Source organism: Schistocerca piceifrons, chromosome 3 (genome assembly GCF_021461385.2).
Source record: "Schistocerca piceifrons isolate TAMUIC-IGC-003096 chromosome 3, iqSchPice1.1, whole genome shotgun sequence".
NCBI classification, from domain to species: domain Eukaryota; kingdom Metazoa; phylum Arthropoda; class Insecta; order Orthoptera; family Acrididae; genus Schistocerca; species Schistocerca piceifrons.
In genome coordinates this window covers 173,085,974-173,102,624 of record NC_060140.1, presented here as the reverse complement: position 1 = coordinate 173,102,624, position 16,651 = coordinate 173,085,974, and the positions used below count along the sequence as shown (strand labels likewise).

General features: G+C 43.0%; 1 protein-coding gene across 1 annotated transcript in view; it reads right to left on the bottom strand.

Moving 5' to 3' along the window:
* The window catches only part of LOC124788491, a 540,210-nt gene that overhangs the window by 52,482 nt on the left and 471,077 nt on the right, over positions 1-16,651 (bottom strand). Inside the window, exon 7 of the mRNA XM_047255760.1 lies at positions 3,782-3,918. Coding sequence (XP_047111716.1) covers positions 3,782-3,918 — 137 coding nt within the window. The remainder of the gene's footprint in view (positions 1-3,781; positions 3,919-16,651) is intronic.

Genomic DNA, 16,651 nt, shown 5'->3' with positions numbered 1-16,651 from the left:
TATAGTGGGTGTGCTCTGTGATGACCTACGTACCAATATTCTTCAAAACTTCGAATGACTCTGGTGTGGGTTTGCTCTGTTGTGGCCCATTACCTGTCTGCATGTCAAGAGTCAGCACTGTCTTTCCGTTGGAAGACAACACTACTTCTTCAAGACTGCATGGAAATCCACTACTTCAGTGTGCATTTTCTTTCACTAATGAGACTTTGAGAAAAACACTGCAATTTTACTGTGATGAACGATCAGGACTGTGTTTATGGACTGTGAGAAAATCTTTGCTTTTGACCAACAGTTCACCAATAAGTGTGTGCATTTGATTTCTTTGATATTGTAATTATGAAAAAATTTTAACAAATATGTATTGGCCAGTGCCCAAAACAATTTGTAAAATTTTTTGTGGGGAGCATGGGGGCTATGTAAGTAGGCTGTTTAGGTTTTTATATTGGTAACGCCACGTAGCACTCTGTATGAAAATCACTGGCTGTGCTGTGTGCAGTCTGTGGCTAGTTTGCATTGTTGTTTGCCATTGTAGTGTTTGGCAGGTGGATGTGAACAGCGCGTAGCGTTGCGCAGTTGGAGGTGAACCGCCAGCAGTGGTGGATGTGGGGGGGAGAGATGGCGGAATTTTGAGAGCGGATGATCTGGACGTGTGTCCATCAAAAACAGTACATTTGTAAGAAGCGTAATACAGCAAAAGTATAGCGTTTGTGAGACACAAACAAGTGGTAGTAGTCGTTTGGCTACAGGGCACAGAAGACATTTTTCGCACTTTTCCCTTTGCTTCCTTCCCTCTTATGAGAAAACTGAACGTTTCAGCAACCGTATGTAGGACATTTTATGTGCTTTCACGTGGTGTAGAAGTTTTTGTTAATGACTCCACATTTTTTGAGTTTTAGTAGGTCGGAGTGGGCGTTCTTGAGTTTTCGAAGATTCTTGTTAGAAAACATGCTCCCTCTGCACCACTGTACTCCCTAGTGATACTTGCTCAGACCACATTCCGCAACACAATTTAAAGTTTATCAAAGTGATTTTTTTTTCGCTTACGCCTTTGTTCTGCAATTTTCACAGGGTCGGCGTGGTTACAACGTATTTGACAAGGTTAACTTGAAGGGGTGGCTCGATGCCCTTCCTGCCGCCACCCTATCACCCCAAGATGGAATCAGTGTACTTCAGCTGTCTACATCTAGTGTGAGCCGTGGTAAAATTTGCTGTTTTGAAGAGCGCGGCGCAGCACGTAGTGTAAAGCAGTCGCCTTCCGTTTCTGGCGGTATCACCGCTGTGGCAATTGCAGCTTTGGTGTCTCCCTCTGGTGCGAAAGGGAAAAAGTTGCCTGTTCACGTGCATTTAAGGGCCGCTATGAGCTCGGCAGTCGGTGAGTCAGTCAGTCTGAGTCGGCGAGTCTAGTTAGTTGGTCAGCCGGGTCAGTGTGGGGCAGTGATTGTCTGTCTGCCGTCCGGAGTGCTAGTATATGTCAGGCCGCCAGTTTGCTCGAATTTGTTCAGGCAATGGTCATTGGCGGTTGGATCGATCGGTTGTTCGGTCGCACACTGCGACACAAGATGACTTGCCCGTCTTGAGCGTCGGCGCATGTGAGGTCGCCACGTCAGTCCAGTGGGCCGCGCCGTATAGGGAGGGGGGAGTGGCTTCGCGGCCGACACGAGAGCAACAGGAGCCAACCAACGACATCGGTCTGACCGGGGCGAGCTGCGACACCGTGAGACGGGAGACCGGCGCGCCTTCCTGCGTCCGTTGAAGCGGCTTTCAGCGGACGGTTCGGGAGAGCGTTTTGGGGGTGCTGCGCCAGGTCTTCGCCAGACATCGTAGAGTACTAGAAGTGATTCGTGATATGTTGTTTCTGTGGTGTCACCGCCAGACACCACACTTGCTAGATGGTAGCCTTTAAATCGGCCGCGGTCCATTAGTATACGTCGGACCCGCGTGTCGCCACTATCAGCGATTGCAGACCGAGCGCCGCCACACGGCATGTCTAGAAAGACTTCCTAGCACTCGCCCCAGTTGTACAACCGACTTTGCTAGCGATGGTTCACTGACAAAATACGCTCTCATTTGCCGAGACGATAGTTAGCATAGCCTTCAGCTACGTCATTTGCTACGACCTAGCAAGGCGCCATTATCAGTTGCTATTGATAATGTAAAGAATGTACAGACATGAGCTACGTTCAACATTAATGGATTAAAGTTAAGTATTCCACCAGTTACCTCCGTTTTTTTAAGTCCTCATTTCCTTGTCCTGTTCCAGACCTCACGCCAGCCTGCGTGAGCTTAAACGCGTGCCTTTCGGCTTCCTCTACCATTAGTGGGTAGGCTCTCATGCCAATCCTCAAAAGTTTCATTTACTTGTTAAATTCTACTTTTTTTTTTTTTTGTCAGTCTCTCGTCCCCAGCTTGCTCGTCTGTCTGTCGTCCGCATTTGTTAGGCAGTTAGTGTTTGCCTGTCTGTCGGTCTGCCGTACGTTAATAGCTGCCTCTGTCATGTTTGTCGGATTCGGTGTTAACGAATTTATTGCTTAAGGTGTAAAGGCCGAATTCCTGAAATATGTTTTTATCTTGCCTATCATTTTGAGAGGCGGTATATGTGTAATATAGAGCATGTTTGTACATTTTATGTAAGACTGCATTTCATGGGTTTTTATTTAAATGGTCATTTTAGTATATAAAGTTGCCACCCTTCCACCGTAAGAGTTTTCTTTTAAAAACAAGTTGCACTTTCGGTGGCAACTAATTTTATTTTTGTGTGTGTAAGTGTTTTGTACCATTTCCACTCCTCACGCGGGGTGCATAGTTTATGTGTTTGAGTGAGTTGTTAAAATTTTTAGTTTAAAGTAATCTGGTGTGTTGCAGATTTGCACCAGTGTAGTCTTTCAGAGGTTGTTGTGAGCTGTAAACAGAACCTGGATTCATCCGAAAAAATGACGTTTTGCCATTCGTGCACCCTATTCGTCGTTGAGTACACCATCGCAGGCGCTCCTGTCTGTGATGCAGCGTCAAGGGTAACCGCATCCATGGTCTCCGATCTGATATTCCATGCTGCTGCAAACGTCGTCGAACTGTTCGTGCAGATACCTTGTTGTCTTGCAAACGTCCCCATCTGTTGACTCAGGGATCGTGACGTGGCTGCACGATGCGTTACAGCCATGCGGATAAGATGACTGTCATCTCGACTGTTAGTGATACGAGGCAGTTGGGATCCAGCACGGTGTTCCGTATTACCTTCCTGAACCCACCGATTCCCTATTCTGCTAACAGTCATTGGATCTCGACCAACGCGAGCAGCAATGTCGTGATACGATAAACTGCAATCGCGATAGGCTACAATCCGACCTTTATCAAAGTCGGAAACGTGATGGTACACATTTCTCATCCTTACCCGAGGCATCACAACAACGTTTCACCAGGCAACGCCGGTCAACTGCTGTTTGTGTATGAGAAATCGGTTGGAAACTTTCCTCATGCCAGCACGTTGCAGGTGTCGCCATCGGCGCCAACCTTGAGTGAATGCTCTGAAAAGCTAATCATTTGCATATCACAGCATCTTCTTCCTGTCGGTTAAATTTCGCGTCTGTAGCACGCCATATTCGTGATGTGGCAATTTTAATGGCCAGTAGTGTAAATGACAGCTCTGATAATGTACTGCCCTATCGTACCTTGCGTACGCGATGTGTATGAGCACGTCGCTGCTATGTGTTTTGCCACTTCAGCGTACTACAACCAGCTACCGGTACGAGGCAGTACTCTACAGACAGCTGCAGATGAGACCCACCTGGCGGTCGTTGACGAACCAGCGGATCCTGGCCGGCGGCGAGGAGCGCCCGGAGGTGCAGTTGAGGGCGAGCACGTCGCCCTGCCGGAACACACCGCCAACCTCTCCGGAGATCTCAGGGCCCTCGTGCGGCAGCGCTGCAACATGGGGCACAGTAAGCCGGGCAGCTGCCGACAGCCCAGTCTCTAGCGCAGATGGAACTTCGCACCAACCGGAACCAGGCCAGAGCACAAATGCCTTTTGTCACCCTCGTCATTGAGTCCTTACCACCCCAGTCTTATAATAATAGTTCAAATGGCTCTAAGCGCTATGGGGCTTCACACCTGATGTCATCAGTCCCCTAGACTTAGAACTAAATAAACCTAACTGACCTAAGGACATCACACACATCCATGCCCGAGGCAGGATTCGAACCTGCGACCGTTGCAGCAGCGCGGTTCAGGTCTGAAGCGCCTAGAACCACTCCGCCACAGAGGCCGGCAATAATAATAATAATAATAACAGTATTAAAATATTTGTTATTAATACGGTCTAAGGCGCTGCAGTGACGGGCTGTGCGGCTGGTCCCGGCGCAGGTTCGAGTCCTCCCTCGGGCATGGGTGTGTGTGTTTGTCCTTAGGGTAATTTAGTTTAAGTAGTGTGTAAGCTTAGGGACTGACGACCTTAGCTGTTAAGTCCCATAAGATTTCACACACATGTGAACATTTATTATTAATATTATTATAGCTATAGATGAAATAACCTCAGAATTCAGTGAAAAGTGTAAATTAGCAAATATAGTTCGGCAAACACTTACACACACAGTAGCTAAAGCTATGTGTATGGGAGAAGTATGTCAGACCTTCGAACTAAACACAGGTGTACTGCAAGGCGATGGACTATCCTCAATTGTTTTTATTTGTGTTCTAGAAACAAACACTGGGAATTTGAAGTAGTACAATTCTTGACATATGACTAGGAAGAGGAAGCAAATATATTGCAATAAATCGTCTCGCATTTGTAGATGTCTTTGCTACACATTCTGAAAATGTGCTGTAATACAAGAAGTAGTCATTATGACTGGCTTAAGAATTTCTGCAGAAAACACAAATTTTTTAACGTATAGTGAAATAAAGTACTGAGCAAACAGAGAAGGCTAAGGAATTTAAATATCTTGGAGAGGTACTCCAAGGAAACCGTTTAGAGGAAGCTGCTGTGGAGGAATGGATACATGAAATTGGAAGTTCATATGGTTTAACTAAAGATCTCTGGAGTAAAAAATGAGTGTCTCATAAGCAAGACTAAGGTATTACAATGCAACAATGAAGTTGGAATGTCTACATGTGAGCGAATGGTTAGCACTGAACTGCAATTTAGATAAATAAAAAATACTAAAAAGGCAAATCACCAGGAAAACATTAGGTCCAAGAAAACTATGAAAGTCTGAAAATTACGAAGCAACTATGCAATTTATCGATACATAGAAAACCCTTACAAAGTAATAATAAGAGGAGAGTACGACTTTTTGGACGTTTATATCAACTGTAAGGCAGTAGAATAAACAAAAAGATCTTCAAATATTTGTGGAATAAAACGTCAACGAGTATTTGTAACCACGACGTAAAATAGGACAAAGGAAAACAATACAGAGGCTGGAGAAGGAACTGATGGATAAATGTTCAGGAAAAAGGTGTTGAATACGAACTGATTCCAAGATAAGTGAGTGGTGAAATTTGATCTGAAGTGCTCGGAAAATACGAAGGAAAACATAGTGAACAGATGGAAGAATAACGGAAGAAAAGGAAAGAGCAACGAATAAGGAATTAGAGCTGGCACGTCGTCTTATTTGTCTCAACCGAGAAGAGAAAGAAGAATAGTAGGAACACAGTATGTACCTATCTTCGTAGCTTTTAGAAAGTTCTATGACTAAATCGATTGTGATGAGCTACTTATCATACTGCCTGAAACAGGAGTTCAAAAACTACTCGAGATTTAGGAGTACCCTTGACTGGCATAAGGTCTAGCATAAAATTTTAAATATAAAGGACAGTCAAATCAAAACGAGAAATATGGGAAAAAGTCAGTAAACTGTTTATTATTTCAAATGTAATCGCCATTACTGTTAATAAATTCATCAAAATGTCAGAAAACATGCACGAGGGTGTACTTGTTGCCAGAAGGACTACGCGGCAGAAGATGCGCTGAGAGGCCCTTATACATGATTTAGGAGCAAGGCAGGAAAGTAAAACAAGGTTATCTTCTTGCTGCCTGTTATCCTGACGTATCTCTACGATCTGTTGCAAAAAGGCATAATTTCCACAGATATGACCCCTTTGTGCTTGTGGTAAAAAGCGTCCAAGACATGACGTACGTAAGTTTCACTGTCGTTACTTGGATATGGATGAAAAAAGAGACATTATACTATGTACATGTGGACATTACATTTCCACTGCAAGCTAGAAACAGTCAAAAAGCAGTCACAAATAACAATATTTTAATTGGCTCTCCGTGATTAGAAAAAGCATTTCAATTGTTGCATGCACATTATCAGCATTAATAAACTAATTATACAACCGGCTACAAAAATGGAGAAAAATGGTCGGTATTATTGCGAATTTGGTAATATCCTGAATGAGTGTAGTGATTAGATACATTTAATTTGTTGAAATGTACTGCTGAAAAAGGCAGATCTACTTTCATGACAATGTTTTTCGAAGTCCAGCTCACAAGGCATTCCTGTGGCGCGAATTATTATCCGTTGCTGACAATGCATTGACCATTGTGTTGTGCGACAGATCAATTGTTTTATTTTTCTCAGTAACAACTATTTTATTCGCGAATCAGACATTGTCAGTTTGGCAAAACCGTAGGTGATAAACAGTATCTCGCATTATCATTCCGCTTGAAGGGAGCGCACGTCATTATTTTAATACTGCTCAGATCAAGAAATGGAATAAAATCCTTTGGTATGTTCCCATTCTAGTCGCTCAGTGTTAAAAATACGATGGGTTACGGCGATTCAACCAAAATTCCAACAGAATTGGCAGTATTTTTGTTAACCTTTTCTCATTCGAAGAAGCGTCACCATTTATGAGTAACGGCTACATTTCTCTTGTTGATAGGTTTAATTGTACTTCCTTTGTCAAAACACTGTGTAATTTGCACAAACTCATCTCACAGCAACTATTGCGACAGAATTCTAAAACAGATTGCCTCATTAAACTAGTAATTGGCAATCAGAGAGCTCAATAGCTTACGAAAAACCTCGTAGTGTCGGTTTGCAGGAAGATAATAGAAGAAATTTCATGTTTATTTTCATGCTAGGAGACTCTTGTTTCGCTAACTGACAACAACTCTTAAAAAATTAGTCACTGGAGTGAATAAAATAAAAAAGGAAGTATAACTACTGATATGTCGCCGTAGATAAGAACGTTCCGTTTGTTTACGAATTGGCAAAATACTCTCCTCCATATGTGCTATCGTTCGCCAAACGTTGGTTTCGATGCCTCGAGCAGTTTCGGAGATATGAGAGATGATGTGAGTATTTCATCCTTGTGGGCGTGAGGTCGGAAGTGAGCGCGCTATATAGAATCCATTTTCTCGAGATCGGAGGCAGATAAGCCTCCTCCCAAGTCGAAACAAAATTTCAACATTTTAGCTAAATTTCATGTGCTGTGATACGCACCAAACGCAAAATCATAGCGACCCGGATTTTTCTTTGCAAACTTTTCGATTTTTGCGTAGCGTCTTACTAAAATGTACATACCACAATAAGTATAACCATTAGAGAGATGTTGGGCACTTCACCACGAGGCTGACATATAGCGCTACAAGCAAGGTAAAAATGAAATATTTTTGCTGAATAGTTTCTGTAAAATCATTTGACAAAGATTACAGTGAGCGCGCGCTTCGTTTCTGAGAGAGTGCGGCAGAACTTCACGCGCCTTGAAATAAGTGCAGTGAGACTGCGGGTCGTCACTTTGAACAGTTACTATGAGCTACGTTGTTGGCCGGCCGGAGTGGCCGTGCGGCTCTAGGCGCTGCAGTCTGGAGCCGAGAGACCGCTACGGTCTCAGATTCGATTCCTGCCTCGGGCATGAATGTGTGTGATGTCCTTAGGTTAGTTAGGTTTAATTAGTTCTAAGTTCTAGGCGACTGATGACCTCAGAAGTTAAGTCGCATAGTGCTCAGAGCCAGAGAGCTACGTTGTTGTTATACGATGTACACTGTGTACGTCCATAACACAATAAATATGCATTTCCGAGAATTGGCTGCTTAAGTCAATATAATCGCTTGTGGAAACAATATCACCTCTTTCAATATGACCCAAAAGGTTTGAGTTGCGTTAAGGAAACGTGCTCCTTTTACTTACGTTGCATGTTCTTTGTCGGCCATATCAATTAATTACGCAATGCATTTGCTGTTCTTTTTCTTAATGTTTTAAGTCTACGTGATACAGTTCTATGAGCCACACACTTGTAGAAACTGCGTCAGCAGAGTGCAGTTTCTCCACACCATCAGTTTATAGATTAGTAACTCTTTTCAATCACACTTATGACGAAACGTTGTTGTACAATGTTTGTAGTCAGTGTTCGAATCTAAATCCTCACAGTTACTTCATAACAGCCGATAGCTGCGTTTGGCAGAGTTCTGCCACATTCTAAATGTTGTTGCTCCATTCAGATTGCGCTTCCAAAGGCCCGTATTTGATAACTTTGGCGTAACTTTCAGGGGAAGCCGTGTTCAGAGCTTTCATGAACACATGTTGGCACTGAGTAACAGAATTATTGGATGTCGTCCTGAGGAACAGTGCCCAATTATGTCCAACTGATGCGTTAGGTTGTCAAAATACCGAGCTGATTGGAGGATCCTGCCCACAATGCTCCAAACGTTTTCCATTGGGGAGGGATCCGGCGACCTTTTTGGTCAAGGCAGGATTTGGCAACCACGGAGACAAGCAGGAGAAACTCTCGCCCTGTGCGGGCGGGCATTATCTTGCTGCAATGTAAGCCTAAGATGGCTTGCCATGATGACCAGTTAAACAGGGTGTAGAATTTCGACGACCGCACCGCTGTGGCGTAAGATTGCCACGGATGTCAACCAAACGGGCCCTGTTATGAAAAGAAATGACATCCTAGACCATCACTGCTGGCGGTCGGGCCGTATGGAGGGTGACAGTCAATTTGATATCCCACCGCCGTCCGGGGCGTCTTCAGATATGTCTTTGGTCGGGAATCTCGTTGATTGGAGTAAAATTACTTCATTGATAAGTCCCATTTCTAACTGAGTCCCGATGATCAATCTTTGTTAATCTGGCCATTTATTTCCATCATTCCTTGAACTATTTTTTAAATTAATCTTTTAGTGATTTGGTTACTCATTCTGTAAGTACGCTATATATCATATAATAATAGTTATAGCTCGAATAATATTTTCTCGTGTAAGGTTTCGTGGTTTTCTGAGAATTTTCCGTTGTTGATTTACTTTTCTGGAAATTTAGTAACGCTTTCAACTGATTTGTTTTTTAATGCATTTAGAGTTTCCTGTAAAACGGTTACTTTCCCATGTAACAACTGTCTAGAGCGTATTATTACTTTTTAATAGTGGTCTTTCCACTATAGCTCAGTGGCTCTGTAAGTTAGGCTTCCAATCAACAGAACTGAGTTTGTAATTCTAGTGATTCCCAGGGCCGCGCGGGATTAGCTGAGCGGTCTAAGGCGCTGCAATTATGGACTGTGCGGCTGGTCCCGGCGGAGGTTCGAGTCCTCCCTCGGGCATGGGTGTGTGTGTTTGTCCTTAGGATAATTTAGGTGAAGTAGTGTGTAACCTTAGGGACTGATGACCTTAGCAGTTAAGTCCCATAAGATTTCACACACATTTGAACATTTATTGATTCCCAGGAGTCTTTCTTTCACCTCTGCCAATTACCTGTTATGCGAAAGTTGGCGGTTTGCCCCGTTAATAATAGTCCACGTTAAACTGTAATTCAGTTGCAACGTCGCAAGAATGTAGCGCCATACCGCCCCCAACGCTGTGGCCGAGCGGTTCTAGGCACTTCAGTCCGGAACCGCGCTGCTCCTACGGTCGCAGGTTCGAATCCTGCCTCGGGCATGGGTGTGTGCGATGTCCTTAGGTCAGTTAGGTTTAAGTAGTTCTAAGTCTATGGGTCTGATGATCTCAGATGTTAAGTCACATAGTACTGAAGACCATGTTAAGTTCCATAGTGCTCAGAGCCATTTTGTTAAGTCACATAGTGCTTAGAGCCATCCGAAACATTTTTGAACCGCCCCCAATACGACAATGTCAGATAGAGTATTGCAGTGTTCAAATCAACCTTCTGATTAGAGACAACTTTACTTTCGTTTTTTAAATGTAGTGACTCTCAATGCTGTGGCCCCTTTGTCCAGTCACGATGACAAACGCACATCTTTAAATTACGTGAAGGAATAAACCAGTAAACTCGTCCTATACAGTATGACTAAGCAGACCTTCTCTCATTACTTCTGTATATTTATCATGTAATGTGTTTTCACGTCTTCCATTATATTACGAGTGGAAATAACAGCTGATATGGGCTAAGTCGTCCCTAGGATTGCAAGTTCAACAAGGTACGTAAGAGAGAGGAGTATTGAGGAGTGCGGGAAGTAAGGCAAAAATGGTGTAGCACCGCCTAATGGAAAGGAGAGAAGGATATTATTGCCAGCGTCGGAAGATGAGGCACCAGAAACTATGCCGAATTTTGTGTCAAATTAAGGCTAAAATCGGAAAACAAGTTATTGAGATGCCAGAAGATAACTACTGGCTATGGTTTACAAGGAGCTTGTGTTCTTACGAACCAAACATTCTGGACTAAGATACAACACACATACATACGATCTTTAGTTGTGGTATTATCTTTGGAATTGTAAAACGGGTGTTTTGTCTTTTTGTTCTGTAAAACTGTTCTTTAACATAATAAATAACATTTTATGGTTTGTCAGTACCGTGTATGACAACAATTAGAATAATTTAGAATACACATTATTACAAATTCACAATTTTTTTGGTAATTGTTGTGAAGAGTTGCACTGAACATTAATTATTAGTTGTACAACAGCGATGTTTCCTTTGGCGGTTACATTTTGTTATTAGGAAATTGTGCAATAATATATACCAAATGTTACATTGTTAAAGTTGAATCACAGTTAGGAATGCAAACACATAAGGGATATTACATTATATTGGGGTGTGAATTTGTTCACTATTGGGACACTTTGTGGTTAGTAGCAGGTTTACTTTGCGTAAAGTTTAAGAGTGGAGATGTGCTCAGTTGCAATTGGTCACTTAGGACCAGCTGGGGATTTAGGGCCAAGTGTTTGTTAATTTCAAGTGCTTCTAGTTGCCTGAGTTTTCTGCCTTGTTGGCTATATGTAGCACTTCTGTATGTGTTTGATATTTGTGTCCTTCTTTGAGCAAGTGTTCAGCAAAGGTGGGATCTGATTTATTTGATCTCCAGCTGCGTTCATGTTCAGTCAGCCTTGTTGATATGGCCTGGCCCGTTTGACCAATATACAATTTACTGCAGTCAGTGCAGGTTATTTTGTAGACCCCACTGTTGCTTAAATTATCTGTTTTGTCCTTGCTGTTGAATAGGAGATTAGCTGTAGTACCTCTTACATAAAATGATGTTTTATAGTTTTGGGCTTTCAGTGTTGGCTAGTTTGTCTGATGGCTTACCCAGATATGGTATAGTACACCAGTTGTTTGTGGTGTGGTTGTTATTGCAGAGGGGCCATAAATGTAGGGAAAGATTTTCCTTCTTTGTTTCTTGTGCAGGGTTTTGTCAATTAACTCAGGATTATAGCCATTGCTATATGCAATATATTTATTGGTGTCTACTTCTGTTTGGAAATTCTGTTTTGACATTGGTATGGATGTGAGGCGATGTACCATGGAGTGGAAGGCTGCATGTTGTGTGTTATTGGGTGTTATGAACATGAGGGTATTGCTGTGTCTGTTGTTGTGGGTTTTCTGTAAATTTTGAAAGTATGTGTATTTGTGGTGATATCTATGTTCAGGTCTAAAAAGTTAATGGCTTTTTCACCTAGCTCCGTGGTGAATTGTAGGTTTTTGTGTTGGGAATTTAGATGTTCTAGGAATGTGTTCAGTTGTCTGTTGGTACCTGTCCACATACACAATACATCTTCTACATATCTGTACCAGTATTCAATATCATTACTGAGGTGTTCATTTTCTAGGAACTGTTTTTCGAAATTGTCCATGAATGTGGTTTCTCCTGATAACGACCTCCTGAGTAGTCCTCGCCCAGAGATCCGAATGGGGGACTATCTTACCCCCGGAATATTTTACCCAAGAGGACGTCATCATCATTTAATCATACCGTAAAGCTGCATGCCCTCAGGAAAATTACGGTTGTAGTTTCCCCATTCTTTCAGCTGCGTAATTAGGAGCACAAATAATATTTTTCTGATAGAGATTGCAAAAGTATCTTGGAACGTTGGAACTCTGTGTGTAGGAATTTTGATTATCAGTATTACAGTACCACAGGCAGTAAGAGACATACACAAGGACCCGAGAAAACTTAACAAAGGTTACACAGCAGAAACGATGTGGAGCAGTTTAAGTCCGGCGTTTGTCAGTAATTAGTGAGCCGTGGCGGCACATATCGATAGTGCCACGGTCAGGGCGGTAAGCAGCGCCCTCTGGGGCCTACGCGAGGAGTAACGAGGCGAAGTCCTGGGAGGGTGGGGGGGGGGGGGGGGGCTCCGGGACGTAGTGGAAGACGGTTGTCGGGTTGACGCAGCGAGTGCGGGACCGGACCTATCGCATGGAGATATACAAGTTGGCTCTGAACGGAAGGCGCCGTAGCAAGCAGCGTCCTGTAGTTTGTGTGTAGGAGTAACGATTTTGCATTGGATGTCCCAGTGGTTCCGAGAGTTACGGTGTCTGCTTTCGGAGAACAGAATTGGTAACAGCTTGTGTCTACGCTCTTTTCCGTACGATGTTGCTGCCTGCCGTTATAAACAGGTGAAAATCAGGCGCTTGTATTGACTATACGTGAACTGGTGATGGAAAATTACATATGTGATTGAGCCTCTCTTGTACTGTGACAATTTAGAGGCGAAAACTGTGGTGGTTGCATTAGGTCTTGTTCTTTGCTGTGCAACTAAGGGAGTCAGTTATTTGGGGTAACTGAGGGAGCACAATTATGTTGGTCTAAGTGATACGTTCTCCACGTTTTGTCTATGGCTTTGCGAATCGAAATCGTGGGGGAGTACACGTGTGGGTAAATTGCTATTGTATTGATGGTTATGTTGTAAACACTGTTCTCTGGTGTGTTAAATCACGTGCTGATCTGTAGCCAATCTAAGCAGAAGTTACCATTCCGACTTGCTTATGTGCTACTGTCCTTATGATTGGCTTTGTTTGTCTTTTGATTGTGAGTGTGCTCACGTTAAAAAAATTAAAAAAATTATGGCTACTATTCATAAGGGTTGTCTAGTAAGGAAACTGCTTAAGCTTTTATCATATGCTGGTCTGTTTGCCTATCACATTGGCTTTCTATGCAGTAACTGAAGGAATGTGTATGGTGGTTCAAGATTGTGGGCTGACTAGTATTTGAACTGGTGTTGAGGTTAAGGGCGAGATCAGCATCCCGCAAAACCCGCTCGCTGCGCGTGGTTAAATGTTCCGCTATTGGGGGGACGGCTCTCTGTTCTTGGATTTTGTAAGGATACGTGATGAGTGCATCGCTGTAGTTTTTCGCGTGCTAAATTGTGGGGTGTCGGTGCCGTCCTAGGGCTGGACTTGTGATGTATGTTATGTTGAAATGGAATTAGCTGTACCAAACTTAAGAGAGCATTTAGTTTGTTTTAGGTCTGTACATGGAATGATGTTCATATTTTGTCGATTGCGGCAATAACTTCCTGTGTGGGAAGATCCTCTGAGGGACTTGTATTGTACTGTTGCAGTGCAGTCCATCTGAAACGTGCTGCTTAAAACTTGGGATTGCAGCTCTCTGATGTTATATATTACTGTTTAATCTTAAATGTCTTGGATGTAATATGGTTGTTGAGGATTATGTAATTAATTTTGATCACTGGTTCCTTAAAGGAAGTATTTAGTTTTAAAATATGTGCTCGGTCAGAGCCTATTTAAATATGAATTTAACTCATCATTCAAATATTCTAGTCTTGCTTTCTTAAAAGGCTTTCAGTTAAATGATTGTTATTTGCCTGTTTAAATGTTTGAGTGACTTAAAGGAAAAGAATATTATTTTGTAATTTGTACTGATTGTTCCTTTTGGGTAATACCTGACTTATGTGGTCAATAAATGAGTGTCTAGTCAATGGTGATGCACTGTTCTATTGCTAGCCTACCCCTTCCACTGCACAGCCTATTGAGCTGCTTTGGGTCGAAATTGTGTTCAGAACACCCCTCTGACCTGACACCTCAATTATCAAGAGAAGTATTACAGAGTCCATTGGCTGGTAGCGGAGAAGGAGTCCAAGTCTTCTCCAAAGTACAGCCACGTTCTGGGATGTGAAGACAGACTGCTAGGGCAGCGTAGCGATGGCTCTGTGGTGAGTTCGTGATTGATGTTATGGCCTCCTTCAGATTTTCCCAAGATTGAGCTGTTATACTTTCTGCGATATCGTCTTTCTAAACATTCGATAACGCCCTGATACATTGGTTGGCTGAGTGAGGTCACATTAGGAGGCAGGAAGAGAGCTTTTATGTCCCCTTTCACTAAATCTTCGACAGACGGATAAGATGGTGCGTTATCCAACAGCAGTAGAGCACGAACAGGCAGATTTATTTTTGCTTCAGGTCTTTTTCGACCGATAGCACAAACTCGTCGAAAAACCAGGATTTAAAAAGTTTGCAGTCCATCCAAGCAGATTTTTGATTGCGGTAATAAATCGGCAAGGAAGATAAGTTTATATTTTTGAATGCCCTTGGCTTTTTAGATTTGCCAATGACGAACAAGGGGAGCTTGTGGGTACCATCTGCGTTGCTACAACGAATGACTGTTATTCTATCTTTTATAAGTTTCGTTCCTACCACTGACTCATTTGAAGCTGCGAGCGTTTTTGTTGGCAAAATTTTAAAGTTCAGCCCTGTCTCGTCGATGTTGTACACTTGGCAGGGTAACAGTTCATTTTCTTCTACAATTTCTTGAAACTTAACAGAAATCTCCTTAGCAGCTGCGGCATCGGCAGATAGCTTTCACCGAAAATAGAAACAAATTGGACACCATGACGAGTTTTCCAACGATCAATCCAGCCTTCACTGGAAGCAAATTTACTTTCGGCTTCCAGTTTTTGTGCAAAACTATCGCTCTTTCTTTGAGAATTGGTCCGGATATTGGATTTCCTTTCCTTCTTTCTTGACAAAACCACATCCACAATGCTTTATCAAGCAGTTCAAGTTCAGGCTTTTTTAATGTTTGGCGATTCTTCAGAGTGTTTTCACCATCAATCGGAACTGTATAGGATTCAATGTCTTTCCGATTCTTCCTCCAATCCTTAATTGTTGTAGCACCTACATTCAGTTCCTTTGCAATTTTTTGGAGTGATTCTCCTTCGTCCAGTCTTTGTAGCCCTGCTAAATTTTAAAGAGTTATGTGTGTACGCTTGAATCCAGACATGTTGAAAAACAGACAACTGTACACGCAATGAATCTACAGTAATAACTACTGTAGAGTAATTACTGTACAGTAATAATTACTGTAGAGAACGCGTAATAAAGCAAACGACGACGATTTTTAATCCCCACAAAGGATAAAACTGCACAATAACGTACAGTATAACAATATGCACAGCGATAGACACCGCAACAATGGCCCGACAGGCGTCCAGTCAGTGACAAGTCGGCACAGGCTCGCGAGCCTCAGCATGGTCGGACTAACCGGAGTGACGGACCATCCAAGGTCGGATTAGAGGGGTTCTACTGTATATTTGTTTGAGAGAGATATATAACCGGCAAGTTTCATTTGATGTGTGTTCTTAGGCTTTCCCGGCGAATTAACCGTTTGTACTGTTCTCGGGTCTCCAGCCGGGTGCAGTCGTTTTCAAACCACGATATTTCGACAGCGTTCCTTGCCGTCACCTTCAGCTCATACCTGCAGACCGAGTCTGCTGAATTCCCTCCCCTTTATACTCTGATCCCTCCCCACCACTTCCCCCGCGTCCTGCCGCACATAGAACAGAAAAACTTCAATAGTTTCTCCAACATCTGAATTCTCGGCATCCTAACATCAAATTCACCATGGAGGTGGAAGAGAGTGGTGAACTCCCGTTTCTGGACGTCGTAGTCAAGCGCAAAGCGGATGGAACCTTGGGACACAGTGTCGTCGTCATCGGCTGATGCTCGTATCCGAGTTGTCATTTCTCTCCTGAGACTTCCTTTGTCACGGTTCAGGCGCGGAAGTGTCGCTGATGGCTTAGCAATCCAAGCCTAGCGTGGAACAGGTGGCCGCAGACATTAGAGCTGATGGAAGGTGGAGGACGTGGCTGAGCCTGGAGGAGTTTATGTCTCCGGCGTTTTTCATTCTCCATTCTTCGACGTTCCAGCGCAAAGTTTTGAAGAGCATTTGAGGTAACTGAGCGCAAGCGACTTCGATCTTCTGCTATTGTGAACCAGTTACTCGGATCGATGTTCAAGTTTTTCAGATTTTTTTGTACTGATCCTTATAACGCTTGAGAGGGGCACCTCGTGGCCTTTTACCTGTGCTCACTTCGCTGTACAGTATTTGGCGTCGAAGTCTGTCATTTTTCATCCGCTGGACATGTCCGACCCATCTGAGTTGATGCCCAATGATAAGAGCTTCCATGCTATACATTTTTGCTTTCTCAAGAACAGCCTTGTTGGATATGAAGTCATCCCATT